Source organism: Haliaeetus leucocephalus, unplaced genomic scaffold (assembly GCF_000737465.1).
Source record: "Haliaeetus leucocephalus isolate CR32 unplaced genomic scaffold, Haliaeetus_leucocephalus-4.0 Scaffold880, whole genome shotgun sequence".
NCBI classification, from domain to species: domain Eukaryota; kingdom Metazoa; phylum Chordata; class Aves; order Accipitriformes; family Accipitridae; genus Haliaeetus; species Haliaeetus leucocephalus.
In genome coordinates, this window is record NW_010973316.1 from 3467414 (window position 1) to 3482407 (window position 14994).

The 14994-nt window shown below is 41.1% G+C and overlaps 1 protein-coding gene across 1 annotated transcript in view; it reads right to left on the reverse strand.

Moving 5' to 3' along the window:
• The window catches only part of ERBB4 (v-erb-b2 avian erythroblastic leukemia viral oncogene homolog 4), a 402050-nt gene that overhangs the window by 147683 nt on the left and 239373 nt on the right, over positions 1-14994 (reverse strand). Inside the window, exons 13-16 of the mRNA XM_010583267.1 lie at positions 14324-14456; positions 11829-11922; positions 10198-10352; positions 1271-1345 (exon numbers count right to left, since the gene is read on the reverse strand). Coding sequence (XP_010581569.1) covers positions 1271-1345; positions 10198-10352; positions 11829-11922; positions 14324-14456 — 457 coding nt within the window. The remainder of the gene's footprint in view (positions 1-1270; positions 1346-10197; positions 10353-11828; positions 11923-14323; positions 14457-14994) is intronic.

Consider the following 14994-nt stretch of genomic DNA (forward strand, 5'->3'; position numbering starts at 1 on the left):
AAATCCAATTGATGAAATACATGTTATTTTTAAATTGGTTACTAAAGCAAAGAACTTCAGCAAGGCCTTCATCCTTGGTACTTTGGTAAACCCTTAAACTTATGCAAGTAAGAACACATTTTCTGTATTTCTGCTTTGAGTAAAGTTGACAAAATGGAGACCTTTAAAACGGATTGCTTGGTTTGGGCAACTCGCTTTGGATGAGTACATCTGAAAATGAGTCCCCCCCAGAATTATCTCAAACTGGATATCCCAGATTAAAACAAAATACTGAAAAACTCAGTCTTCTTCTGTTGCTTATTCACTGGTCCATGAATTAAGTGAAAACTGATATTGATTTAATTAAACAAGTATCCCATTTATAGAGTACTGTTTTTCAAGTCTAAACATGTTCTCCCTCAACAGCTAGAAACAGGAATATTCACATTAGGTACACAAATAGGAAGGGAAGGCAACCTTAAAATCTTTAAAAAAAGACATGAAAAAAAAACCAAAGTCAAATCCTTAATGAGGTGAAATTGATTGAAATGATATTTTTTTCATCCAGTCAGCTCAGGACAGTAATCCCAAAGCCTGGAAGTCATACTAACCAGTTTGAATTTAAAAATAACCAAACTCAGTGGCAATGAAGGGCTTTCATGAAAAAGAATGCAGAGTATAACCTGAATATTTTGGAGTATTCTTGCATTAATTTGTTTCAATCATCATTACTGAAAAATAAAATTGCTGCAAGTTTAAGATTTTTTTTTTTTTAAAAAGAAAATAATAATAAAAAAATCAGATAATAACGTTTGTGAATTAAGGAAGAAATTTGGTTTTGCTGAAATATTTACTTTTTTCCAGAGAAGAATTACGGAAGAAAAAACTTCATTTGTTTTAAGCTCTGTCTTAAACAAAAAAACCCAACAAATGAGCAAAAAAGAATTAAATTCCAATTTAACCAGAGTATTCACCATGTTTACTTCTAGTACAATTTCATCAAAAAATACATACTTCTGCAGAAAATTTCAGAATTTAATCCTCATTGATTTAAACTAAAAAAAAAAAAAAAAAAAACAAAAAAAAAGGGTTTTTCTAATAACCCTAAACGAGATATTTAATTAGCTTTCAAATGCAAAAGTAAATTTGGGTGTTCAGAGGCATATCTTACTTAAGGACAAATTATATTCTCCCCATAATTTGCGTTTCAGAACAAAATGGATAGTATGACATTCCTATGGTAACCAGGGAAGGACCTTGTGTACAAAAATGGAAAAGTGGTGGATGTTACCTAGCATGTTGTGGTAAAGTGGACTGTCGTGTCCATGGATAGTAAATGCAGTCATGACTAGCGGGACCTCTACACCTGCAGGCAATTACAGAACAAAAGACGTCATTTGCCATTCACAAGGACATGCACACGCATGCGCCCTTGTCCACACGTGGAGGATGGAAGACACACAGGGAATGATCACTCAGCAAGTACCTATCCATCAGGCCAATGCAGTCCTCAATACGTGGCCCTATGCACCTGCAGCAAATCCAAATTGAGAATAGGGAGAGAAAGAGAGAAATCTGTTATTTACAGATCCAAGAAGCATGCATCCCCTCTTTGTGCCACATTCTTAATTACAATTCTCAAGAGAGACCCAAGTCACCACAAAATTATAGCTTGTGAGAAAAACAAGCTTGCAATGGGAACAATTATAGCAACATAAACAGCACTCCGAGGTTGGACATATCTTGGCTCAAACAACACTTAAGGCAGTTTCACCTGCTTACGTGGGAGTCCTGACAATAGAGTTGCTTTTTCTGGATGTTGTCTGCATCATCAAACCAGTGATTACTGCACAAAAGCTGTTCATTTGCAAGATGAGACCTCCAGGAGCACAATGCAAAACTTTTTTTATTTCTGTAATTGATGCAACTGTTCATTCTGTTCTAAGCTCCTAGCTAGGGCAACTACAGAAATATTTTGGAAGTGGACTATACTTTTATCAGGGAAGCTCAAGGATGAACTTCCAACAAAACCCAGAGCAAACTGGTGTCTGCTGATTGAGGCATTTTATTCTGCTTTCCTTAGATGCTGCCAAAAGTCCTCCACCTGCAAAATCAGTAGGTGCTCACCAAAGGCAATGGAAATGCACGGAATCACTTTATGCAGCACCACTAAAGCACAACCATGGAGAAAGAGCCTGTTTGCAAAACATGGATATGCGTGGATTTTCCTTGCCCTCATGAAGAGCAGTAGTGAAGTGGTATCCTAGGTCCTCTGCATTCAAATAGCAAGTCAATTACACATTTACACAGCAGTCAGGATTCTCAGACAAATACGTGAAGTTAAGCTTTTAGGGGTTAAGACAACCTGACACCCTTTAGAGCTGAATGCCCAGCTAGTCCCTCTGTAGCCATGGGGAGTATCTAGCTCTCAGCATTTTAAGGAAACCGAACCACTGATTTCAAATCTTTAACAAGATCTCAGAGCCATTTTATTAACAGGCTCTTTGGCTGTACATCTACTACAGGAGCAGGTGATCTGACACATCAATAGACTGAAACTCATTTCTGTTGAGGCATTTTAAATTTAAGGTATGATCCCAAACTCTTTTTAAAGTCTCCTGCTTTCAGTTTGGCTTTGATAGAGGGATATGCATGTCAAAAATCTCAAAGAGTTCAAATGTGCTCCCCTGAGATCTTCTTTCCACTTCACCATCACTTGCCACTCATCAGCTTTTGCTGCATTTCAATTAGCCATCACTCTGCCATTATAATATATATTCAGTGAATTCAATTTCCCCTTAGCTGCCCATCAGGAAAAGCAGAATGATAGTGAACCTTACCTCTTGTTTGTTTACTTGAATTTTTATTTTTACAAAAAATTGTGACATGCAAACACAAATTGTAAGGATTTCCTCAGTAATGGTTTCCTTCAGCAAATGTGCAGACATAAAAAGGATTAATTAAATACCCAGGTGGCCAGATAATGCATAAATGGAAAGGGTAGATTTAAACGCAGTTCAAAAACTTAATAGAGAGAACTCCTGAAGGGTGTTTTTTGAAATTTCAGCTGCCCTGGGCTTCAGGAGTTCAGAATTCAGGACTGTCTAAATTCTAACCATTCTCAAACATATCCAACATTTCTTCCTTTCATGGCATTCTCAGCAATTTGCAGAAAACCAGTTGAGTAATGAAGAAGGCTGAAAAAAAGTTGTTCAGATCTTCAATTTCCTAGCATGTCAAGAGAAGCTGAGCTCAGACTTACTATAAATAAAAAGAAGGCCCTATTCAAATTAGAGATCTGAGAGCCCATTACTAGTAGTTCAGATAACTGGCAGACTAACATGAAGAGCCTGTTGTCTTGGAGACATTTCACATTTGTACATTTGTTCTTTCAGACTTTTGGAGAATAGAACTTAAATCCAAGGAGAGAGCGCTGTTTGGACCTTACCCACTCTAGGTTGAAATACCATTGATTTTTATTTAAACCCGTAATCTTCTTCAGCGGATTTTGCAGCCCCAAACAGAAAATTCTGTCCAGGTACAATTTCCATTACTCCTAGTCATGTTGAATAGTTTCTACTCTCTGACTGGCTGTCCTGATTACATGCAGTAAAGTACAATACTGTGTGAGTAGCAGCCATATCTGTTAACAAGTTATTTTGTACCACCTAGTCATCCGTTATTTTTCCTCTGGAAGTAACTTCCTTGGTTTCAGGCTTTTTGACACATGTAAGTATAAGCATGACACAATCATACATCACACTGGTACTCCGTTCACCCCCAGGGTTCCTTCTTCTGCTTGGAGTCTGGATGATATTTTAATTTCCAAGTTCGCTCTGTAAAATGAACTGGTTAACCAATACGTGCCAATTTATTAATGATATATTCAGTACCTTATAACAGTCCAATACAGCTTATACAGAAAATTACACTTGGAGCTCATCCTAGCTTCACAGATAATCATTCTGTCCCCCCAGGCAGGGGAGAGGAGGAGGGGGTGTTGCCCCCTATGTCAATGACCAGCTGGAGCCTATGGAGCTCTGCCTGGGGATGGATGAGGAGCTGACGAAGAACTTATGGTCAGGATTAAAGGGAGGGCAGGGACAGGTGACATTATAGTGGGGGTCTGCTACAGGCCACCCGACTAGGAAGACCGAGTGGATGAGGCCCTCTATAAACAGATAGAAGCAACCTCACGTTCACAAGCCCTGGTCCTCATGGGGGACTTCAACCACCCCGGTATCTGTTGGAGGGACAACACAGCAGGGCATAAGCAATCCAGGAGGTCTGTGGAATGCACTGATGACAACTTCTTTCTTCAAGTGATAGAGGAGCCAACGAGCAGAGGTGCTACGCAGGAACTTGTTCTCACCAGCAGGAGGGGCTGATGGGGAACACAAAGCTCAAGGGCAGCCTTTGCTGCAGCAACCATGAGGGCGCACAGCAAGCTTCCTACCCTGAACTTCAGGAGAGCAGACTTTGGCCTCTTCAGGGATCTGCTTGGTAGAGTAATATGGGATAAAGCCTTGGAGGGAAGAGGGGCCCAAGAAAGCTGGTTAATATTCAAGGATCACCTCCTCCAAGCTCAGGAGTGATGCATCCCGACAAAGAGAAAGTCAGGCAAAAACACCAGGAGGCCTGTGTGGATGAACAAGGAGCTCCTGGACAAACTCAAACACAAAAAGGAAGCCTACAGAGGGTGGAAGCAAAGACAAGTAGCCTGGGAGGAATACAGAGAAATTGTATGAGCAGCCAGGAACCATGTTAGGAAAGCTAAAGCCCTGATACACTTAAATCTGGCCCGGGACATCAAGGGCAACATGAAGAGCTTCTATAGGTATGTCAGTGATAAAAGGAAGACTAAGGAAAATGTGGGCCCTCTCCAGAAGGAAACAGGAGACCTGATTACCTGGGACATGGAGAAGGCTGAGTTACTCAACAACTTTATTGCATCAGTCTTCACCAGCAAGTACTCCAGCCGCACTGCCCAAGATGCAGAAGGCAAAGGCAGGGACTGTGACAATGAAGAACCATCCACTGTAGGAGAAGATCAGGTTCAAGATCATCTAAGGAACCTGAAGGTGCACAAGTCCATGGGACCTGATGAGATATATCTGGGAGTCTTGAGGGAACTGGTGGATGAAGTTGCTAAGCCACTATTTATTGTATTTGGGAAGTTGTGGCATCTGGGCAAGTTCGCACTGACTGGAAAAGGGGACACATAACCCCCATTTTTAAAAAGGGAAAAAAAGGAAGACCCGGGGAACAACAGGCCAGTCAGTCTCACCTCTGTGCCTGGCAAGATCATGGAGCAGATCCTCCTGGAAACTATGCTAAGGCACATGGAAAATAAGGTGGTGATTAGTGACAGCCAACATGGCTTCACTAAGGGCAAATTGTGCCTGACAAATTTGGTGGCCTTTGCCGGCATTACAGCATTGGTGGATAAGGGAAAAGCAACTGATTTCATCTACGTGGATTTGTGCAAAGCATTTGACACTGTCCCCCCAGCATCCTTGTCTCTAAATTGGAGAGACATGGATTTGATGGATGGAGCACTCAGTGGATAAGGAATTGGCTGGATGGTCACACTCAAAGAGTTGCAGTCAATGGCTCGATGTTTGAGTGGAGAGCAGTGATGAGTGGCGTTTCTCAGGGGTTGGTATTGGGACCGGCACTGTTCAACATCTTTGTTGGTGACATGGACAGTGAGATTGAGTGCACCCTCAGCCAGTTTGCTGACAACACCAAGCTGTGTGGTGTGGTTGACACGCTGGAGGGAAGGGATGCCATTCAGAGGGACCTTGACAGGCTTGAGAGGTAGGCCTGTGCAAGCCTCATGAAGTTCAACAAGGCCAAGCACAAGGTCCTGCACATGGGTCAGGGCAATCTCAAGCACAGATACAGGCTGAGCAATGCATAGATCGAGAGCAGCCCTGTAAAGAAGGAGTTGGAGGTGTTGGTTGACAAGAAGCTCAACAACCTGGCAACGTGCGTTTGCAGCCCAGAAAGCCAACCGCATCCCGGGCTGCATCAAAAGAAGCGTGACCAGCAGGCAAAGGGAGGCTACTCTACCCCTCTACTCTGCTCTTGTGAGACTCCACCTGGAGTACTGTGTTCAGCTCTGGGGCCCCCAACATAAGAAGGACCTGGACCTGTTGGAGTGAGTCCAGAGGAGGGCCACAAAGATGATCAGGGGCCTGGAGCACCTCTCCTATGAGGACAGGCTAGGAGAGTTGGGGTTGTTCAGCCTGGAGAAGAGAAGGCTCCGGGGAGACCTTATAGCAACTTTCCAGTACGTAAAGGGGGCCTACAGGAAAGATGGGGAGGGACTCTGTTAACAGAGAGTGTAGTGATAGGACAAGGGGTAATGGTTTTAAACTGAAAGAGGGTAGATTTAGATTAGATGTAAGGAAGAAGTTCTTCACTGTGATGGTGGTGAGGCACTGGCACAGGTTTCCCAGAGAGGTTGTGGATGCCCCATCCCTGAAAGGGTTCAAGGCCAGGTTGGATGGGGCTTTGAGCAACCTGGTCTAGTGGAAGGTATCCCTGCCCATGGCAGAGGCGTTGGAACTAGATGATATTTAAGGTCCCTTCCAACCCAAACCATTCTACGATTCTATGATCCTCTGAAAGAAAATGATGAGTTAAAACAGTTGTGAAAACTGGAGTAACAACTGCTTTTTCATGAAACAATCCTTTCTCCCCCTGTCACAAATATTGTCTTTCATCAATTTTCCTTAAGACTGAAAGGTAGGGTCTTAACTGTTCACGGATGTGGAGTAGTGAAGCCATTTCTAGTCAGGTGAATACTCAAAAATCTTTGCCATTGGAAACAAAACTGATTATACAATACCATAAATGGACTAACTCTGGACAGGAGAAAACCTTAGTTGTGGCAATGCCCCCAGTCATCCAACTATTGCTATGGATGAAGCCAGTCAACTCAAAACCAGAGGGTTACTTACCTAATAGGAACTGCATACTGATAGTGATAGTAAGAAAGTTGAACTAGGGCAGGGGGTAGGAGGAAATTTTGTATCAATGAAATAGTAACAGTTTCTTAGTCAGAGTTTGTGGCCATTGAATTTGCACTATTGTTTCATCTGGAATTCATAATGCCTTCCTAAAAATACACCTAAGCTTTAGGGGCAAGACAGTACTTCTGCCTTCAAACCCCTTCTGGACCACACACATGTTGATACGGCTTCCATGACTTCTCTGGTCTTGGCTTAGAAGGAAAATAAAGTTTTGGTGAAGAGTAATACACTTCCTTCAAAAATCTGTATGAGAAAATGCCTTTTTATGGTGAGGGGAGGTGTCCAGTGAGATCTCCCATTTGTGTCTTGCCCAGTAAGGAAGCAGACTGTCAAATGCTATTACATAATTAGTATTTTATTTCTGTGAAAGTGTTCTATTTTGGCTAGTTCTGCAAGAAAAGGTGCCAAATGCTTTCTGACTCTCTTGAATTAAATGGGATAGCTGTTCCATGTGCCTCAGATCTGCTCCAAACTGGCTTCAAGTAGCTGATGTTTATCATAGGGATGCAAGGCAAAGAGCACAGTTGCATCCAAGGAAGTCACTCCTTGATAGTTCTCTTAGTCAGTGTAAGGTCATTAACAGGGCTGGATAATTACACACCTATTAAAAGAAGCAGTCATTATACTTGAATAAGGGAGGAGAATGGTGTTAGCAAATCTCACGCTCTAGGGTGTAAAGCAATCACTGGCAAGTGCCACGATGAAATTGTGGCAAAAAGCTCAGAGGAAACATAGAAGTGGGACAGATATCTTCCTTGGTGACAACAACAGGTAGGGATGACTAAAAACAATGTATGAGAACTAACAACCCATTTTAGCAAGCAGCCTGATTCAAAGAGAGCAGCACTGCAAGAATGAGATAATACCACACTGGGAGCACTGCTCTGCAGCAGCTCAACACTTTTTGACGAGTATCCAAGGTGTACTGCGAGGGCATCGGTTTTACTCCAGCAATTGACCTGACAAAGAGGAGAACGGACATGCTAGATGAAGTAGAATTACTGTTTCTCTGTAGCCATTCAGTCATGAGCCTAATATCAAGATGTGTTCCTTCCACAACCTATTTCACTGAAGAATTCTGATTGAGGGGAATTTAAATATTAATTTCTAAAGGAAGGGTATGAAACTAGAGAATTCAGTATTGAAGGAGAAAAGGAGACAGAGTAACTGATTTCCCTTCTCTCTGTGGGCATATTCAGCCCCTGACAACATTGGCAAGAAGATGGAAAACCCATAAACCCCAAACATCTGGGACAGTCATTAACAGTTTCATTAACATAATCACAGGCCAGAAAGTCTTTAGGAACACTAGAAAAGAATACCCATGCTTACCCAGGTTTGGGGGATGGTGGGGTGTTGCTTTTGTGAGGGGTAACAAAATACCTAAGAATAGACACATCAACTGTGTAATAAGAGGATGAGGATTTCTATGAGGAATAGTATTTGACTCATGGCAAAGGGATAGCTCCGCATGTGGGAGATAACCACACCTTTGCTTATGTAACCTGGGTGAGACCTTTGGCCCTTTTACTAGTGGTAGTTTGTCATTTCTCTGGGGATTGGCACATGATGCTAAGCGAGATGTTCTTTCACCTAATCAGCTGCAGAAAATAAAAAGAAGGGAAAACTGAAAGTTCAAGGATTAAATGACAACGTAACTCAGCATAAAGGAACCCTGTGTCACCAAGGGTCACCAATGAATACTGGCAAGTTCAGTTACAACTGCTTAATGCCCTTCCTATTTGTTTATGAACTAGTATGTCAGATTTCCATCACAAGGCATAAAAGCCTCCCTTCTTGATCCAGTTCTATTCTGGGAGATAAAAACAACCAACCACTTGCAAAATACTGATGCATAGGAAGAAGCGGAAAGGCATGGAAAACATTCTGCTCCCTTCCTGGTCTAGGAGAAACACAGTTGTGCCACGAAGATTAGTAATAGTTACATCCGTTAGACCTCCCCAGAAAAGAGGACGGAATGGGAAGAAGTGTCACATCCTGGTCTTCTGAGAGGCCAGCAGAGCTGCAAGGCACTTCTTACACAGGATGGACAGTAAATCTATCATCCATAGTTGGGCTTGTCAGATTCCATCAGAATTGGCAGTTGCACCATCTATCAAATACAGGACCAGCACTCCTGAAGAAAGTGGATCTTTTCGTATTGTTTCTTCTTACACTCTTCTTCCACAGTAGCAGCACTTTTATTATTGTGTAACTGATTTAAAGGGTCTGAGGGGAAGACAAATCTGTAACAGATCCTGGCTGTGTCTTTGCAATCTCACTTTCATTTTCCTAATGGCTCTATTGTAATTAGATTTGCAAAACCAGCAAAAGGTCTCGTTTTGAATGGCAACAGCTGTTGACATCAAGATTACATTGAATAATTTCCTGGTTTAATTTTAGCTGCTAAACAATAAGAGCCTCTTGTCAAAGATTATTTCACTGGCTGAAATTTTCTCTTTTTTCCCCTGGCTGCCTCTCCCTTTCTTTGTATGCTGGACACCATCAACTGTCTCACTGAGAAGACGTTTATAACTTACGTGGCCCACGCAAAACAATAGTTGTATATATGACTACTATTCTTTTGTTGCACAAATTCTTAACTGTCGCTCAGATACATGGGCTGTATATTTCCAAATGCAACAAGTGATTTTGGACACTTAGACAGGACTTGGGGAGTTGATACTCAGACTCCTGTACAAAGTCTGGTTTCAGACAAACCCTTTGCATCAGTCCCCATAAGAAAAAAGAGAGCAGTAACACTTTAGTTTCACAGTAGTGCTGCCAGGTTAGTTCACCAATATCAAGAAGCATAGATGAAAACTCTGTCAACAAGCAAATACTAAAAATAAGTCATTTTACAGGCCTACACTTAAGTGTCAACAGCAGCATTTGCTACAAACCAGTGGTTGCTAAAAGGAAGGCTAAAAGCATTGCTGTGAAAAGTTGTTCTATATGGTTTTCAAAGGGGTGTAAGTTTTTCTTCTGATAAGCTGCTAGACATTCACGACTGGAACCCGAATGTCACGAGAGACCTGAAAACCAAAGGTCACATTACTGCTGCACACACTCTGTTTTCAGGAGTGGGACAAATGCTTTACCAAGCCAAACTGCACATAAATCATCATGTACTATAAACAGTAAATAGGATGCCTCACTTCACAGAATTTGCACTTACCCTTGGGTGCAGTTTGGATGACATGGATGACACTCACGATCCTCATCAGCGTATTTGAAAATGAAGCTGTTGGCCCCCTGTAAGCCATCAGGACATTTTTCCACACAATTTGGACCATCCTTAAAATGGAAACACTTCGTGCAGTGGTCAGGTCCCTGGAAAGCGTGGAAGAAAGAAATGCAGTGCATTCAAGTTACTCTGTCTTCTGCTGCACTACAATTGCAGGTCCTAGATTGACAGCACAGTCAGCAATAACTGTAGTAACATTTCATTCCCAATGAACAGTGAATTTGCTATATGGTTCCAGTCTCTGTTAAGGAGCAGCAGATATGTAAATCCTGGTTCTTTTGGCCATAAACTTATTCTGTAGAGCGTAAGATTAAAGTCCAGCTTCTAAATGGGTTTCTCAATATTATTGGTGTACTTAACACAATGGACTTTACGCCCATTTTAAGTCTGAGAAATTTCCCGCAACATTGTTCAATACTGAACCACATTTGCAAAGCAACTGCAATGGCCCTTCAGCGGGATCCCCTACCTCTGCACTCCAGATTTTTTTTCCACAGTACATTCTCCCTGTGGTATCTGGTCGCAACAATACTTAAGAACTACAAAGTCTCCGTCTTAATACATATGTACACTAGACTGTTACGAACTACAAACCAAGGCTCCTGGAGAATGTAAAAGTAAAATTTTAAAGCTGTGATGATAAGCCAGTGTATAACCAAATCTGGTGTTCATGTTGGGCACTGGTCTAGGATTTTATGTCCATAAGCCCTGCTACAAATCCAAATTTCACTCATGGGTTGAACACTTGAAACATTAGCTTCTTGCTTTATGGTTGTGTTGCAGAAAACACAGTATTGTGATGTCTTTTTTTCCATTCAGTAGGTAAGTCACAGAAATAAGGAAATAACTTATGGGTTAAATTTTCTCAACAATGAAGAACCTAAAATACAACTCCTCATTGCCCGGGATACTTGTGACTTTTAATCTTGGCAATATACTAAGGACTAAAAGAAAGAGACAACTTCTATCTCACAAAAGAGCAATAATCTTTGAAAGAAGACTCACTGGCCATTATAAAGGTGACAGCCGCAGTTAACATTCATTTAGGATGCGTGAAAAAAATGCTCTATCAGAACAACCTAAAAGGCTAACCTAAGTTAAAAAAAACCCCCAACCAACATATTGTTTAAGCTAATCGAGAGATTGAGACAAATTCCCACAATTTCTGTGGAAAAAAAAAAATGTAACTGAAGTTTAGTAGAACAGGACAGAACTGAGTATAAAGAATGAAACAGTGATAAAAGAGGGCACTCAAATCACAACTGCATGCTATCTATCATTTAAAAATTTTGTGCATCTGTACCACTAAGGCATTAAGACAACTCAGGAAAGAAAAGGAAAACTTTTAAAACCACTTTCTAAAGGAGGTTGATCCAAGGAAGTTTATTCCCAGCACCAATTTAACATGAGAAGAATTCTTTCCCTACATGCAAAATACACATATTTTCTGCTTTTGTTAACATTAATTTTCAATAGCTGCTTTAAAGTCTGTAAACAGAAAATGTCTGTGCTTTAGCACACTTTAACAAGCTAGCCCATAATATACCAAATTTTGTTCTTACCGGTCCATAGCACGTGATCATGTTTTCTTCCATCTTTTCACACTGGGGATCACATTCCACACAGACAGAACCATTTGCAAATTCTCGAAATTCCCTAGAAAAGTATTTTGCAGGCAGGTTAGGAGAAACCAAAAGTGAGACTGAAACTGAGACAAAATGGCTAGCTCTCTACCTGGTGGAAATCATTTCAGCTTCACTAAGGTGAGCTGAGATCACTTCTGTTAACGACATTATGCTGCTGTACACCAGCTGAAAACCAGGCCCCATCAGCAACCTCATTCACAGGCAGGTGAAGCAGAAGACATCTTGTTTACCAGTATAAAACTATAGTGGTTTTTTTTCCCCTCTCTCCTTAAAAAATAAGGACCTCATTAATGGGACTAAGTAACTCATTTCTTGATTTTTATCTATGGAATTGTCACTCATGGCTCAGATTCAGGAAGCCACTTGTTACATGTGAGACATACTATCAGGTAGGAAACAATTAGAAAGAGCATTGATCATAGTGCTGCTCTTGTTTTAGTTAAGTCTCTATGAACACTCTTTTTTAAAAGCCCGTTCTCCAAAAGGCTCGTAACTTTTTCATCAACAATTCTAGACTGAGGTCTGAATCTATAAAATGTCAAATCCTTTTGCTCATTTATTTCATGTATCCACAAGAAACTATCACCCAAGTGATTTTTCTTTTTTTTTTTTTAGCCCCGGGGGGGGGGGGGGGGGAGTAGCAATAGTAGGTGGGATTTCTTTCTTCAAACACAAGGTGTCTCATTTCAGCTGCCAGTTGCCCCTCACAACAAACCTCCAGCACCCTCTCAACACAATTCATCCCACCCTCTTCTAGGCTGAGATTAATTAACATCTGAACAGGTCATTTCTCTCCCACTAACCAAAGACAGAATATATGTAACTAGCTCAGACTGGACAGACCTAAGCTTTGCAGATGGATCCCATCTCATTGCATTAACCAGTTAAACATGTGCTGCACACTTATGTTAGTGGGTTCTAGTAGTATCCAAGTAAAGGGTAAAGGCCTCTCTGCTTAGTTCATCGATGCTCACCCTCCACTCCTCTACAGCCATTAGGCTGTATTGCAACAATACAGCTGAAGAAGACCTCACAACTACTGCAAGTGAGCTCATCCTTCTCTAACTTTGGAGATAGATCTTGCCTGTTGAGGACTAAGAGAAGTTAAATACCTCTGACCCTTCCCTGAAGTATTGTTGCTGCCCTGCGAGATGAGTGTGCAGAGCTCTCAAACAAACAAAAAACTTCTCCCCAAGCCCAGGTTAGAAATCACATATTTAGGAAGGAATTGAGCCTGAGGAAAGTGTAAATACAATTCAGTAATTGATACAGATCAGAACATCCTGACTTGAGGGCTGGTCATGAGTGATCTTACTGCCATAGGCTTCATGGCAGCAAGCCACCAAATGTGGTCCAATATATTCTGGTGCATATGAGAACACAACTGTAGTCTGCAACTTTTTTTTGGGGGGCGGGGGGGTGGCAGAGGAGGAGAGAAGAGGAGCTTTTAAGCATATAAAACTGTACTCTGACAAGATTTTTTTTGCATGCATTCTCCAGATAGAAGAGTTTAGAATATTTTTATGTATGTATGAGAGTTAATTCAATACTCCTTCCTTAACAGTTACATGAGTTGGCATCCAAGGCAGGAAAAGAAAGAGAACAAAACCATACAGTGATCTTATTTTCAACTAGCAGTTTGAGCTGAAAAAGATAATAAAAATCATTTAGGGTTTTTATCTTGACTTTAAAAGAGGTGCGTCAAACCTTACTATACTGTTATACAGGAAGCGAAATTCCACCTGTTTCCCTCCATGGCCTAATTATGAATTTCTGCTGCTGCAATTAATATAAGCAGTTCAGCTCTATTCTTCTGTCACAAAGCAGATTCAGCCACCTTGGCTGTGCAAATGTATGTATTCCTCTACCCACCCTCAAGAAAAGATGGTGCACATGCATGAGTGGCAAAAGGAAAGGGAAGAACTCATGTTGGTTTTATAATTTATATTTGTGTGTACACATAAGCAGTGCATTATCTAAAAAGAGAGAGAGTGAGTTTTCCTACTTTGGGGTCCTTAATCAGAGAATTTCTTTGTCACATGCCTAAATCTAACTTATCTGAAAGAACATAATTGTATGTGTTTCTGAATATTCAAGTAGGGCTAAATGGTGCAGTTTTTCGTAAGTCTTCACCTAAATTGAATTGCTAACATCAACAGCAATGCAAAAGGTGCAACAAACTTTTGATGTTGCATGAAGATTTTAGTCAGCAGAATACTAAGTAAAGCCTTCTACACAAGTTCAGATTTGGAAATCCTTAAAACTTATCCCACAAAATATTCCACGCAAAATCAGTAATATTGGCAATGGAGCCAGATATTGATTAATGCAAACCCAAAATAACTTACTCATTAAAGTCCTGAACAATGTAATCAGCAACTTCAGGGAAAAGTGCAAGGGAAATATCTTACCCATCATACAGGTTACAAGAGTCTATGCAGGTCCTTCCCCTGATGAAGCGCTTGCAGGAGAGACACTGGTCTGGCCCTGGCCCCCAACAGCCATCACTTGAGCATAACTCATTACATACCATTCCATCGGCAGCTGCAGAGAGAGAGGATACTGTTATTAATTTACATAGTCCTCTGAAATCCACAGGAAAATATTTCATTCAGCATTCCATTATGCTCAGAAAAGTAAACTGAACGTTCAGATTTTCTAGAAATCTGAACAGAATAGAGAAAGAGCAGAAAATTATCATCGTACCACTACAGAAACACACTGTGCATTCACAGGTTGAATACTATACACGCTTCCGGTCTGTTATTTTCAGACAGGATATAGTAGAGTGAGAAAAAGGTTTAAGAGAGTGCTGCAAGGATTATCAAAACTAGAGAAGAGCTTCTATACCAGCAATAAACAGAGAAGTAGCCTTAGATATGGGCAAGAAAGGACATGATAAGGTCTATAAAATCATGAATGACAAGAAGGTAAGTGCCGTGGTTTAACCCCAGCCAGCAACTAAGCACCACGCAGCCGCTCACTCACTCCCCCCACCATCCAGTGGGATGGGGGAGAAAATCAGGAAAAGAAGTAAAACTCCTGGGTTGAGATAAGAACGATTTAATAGAACAGAAAAGAA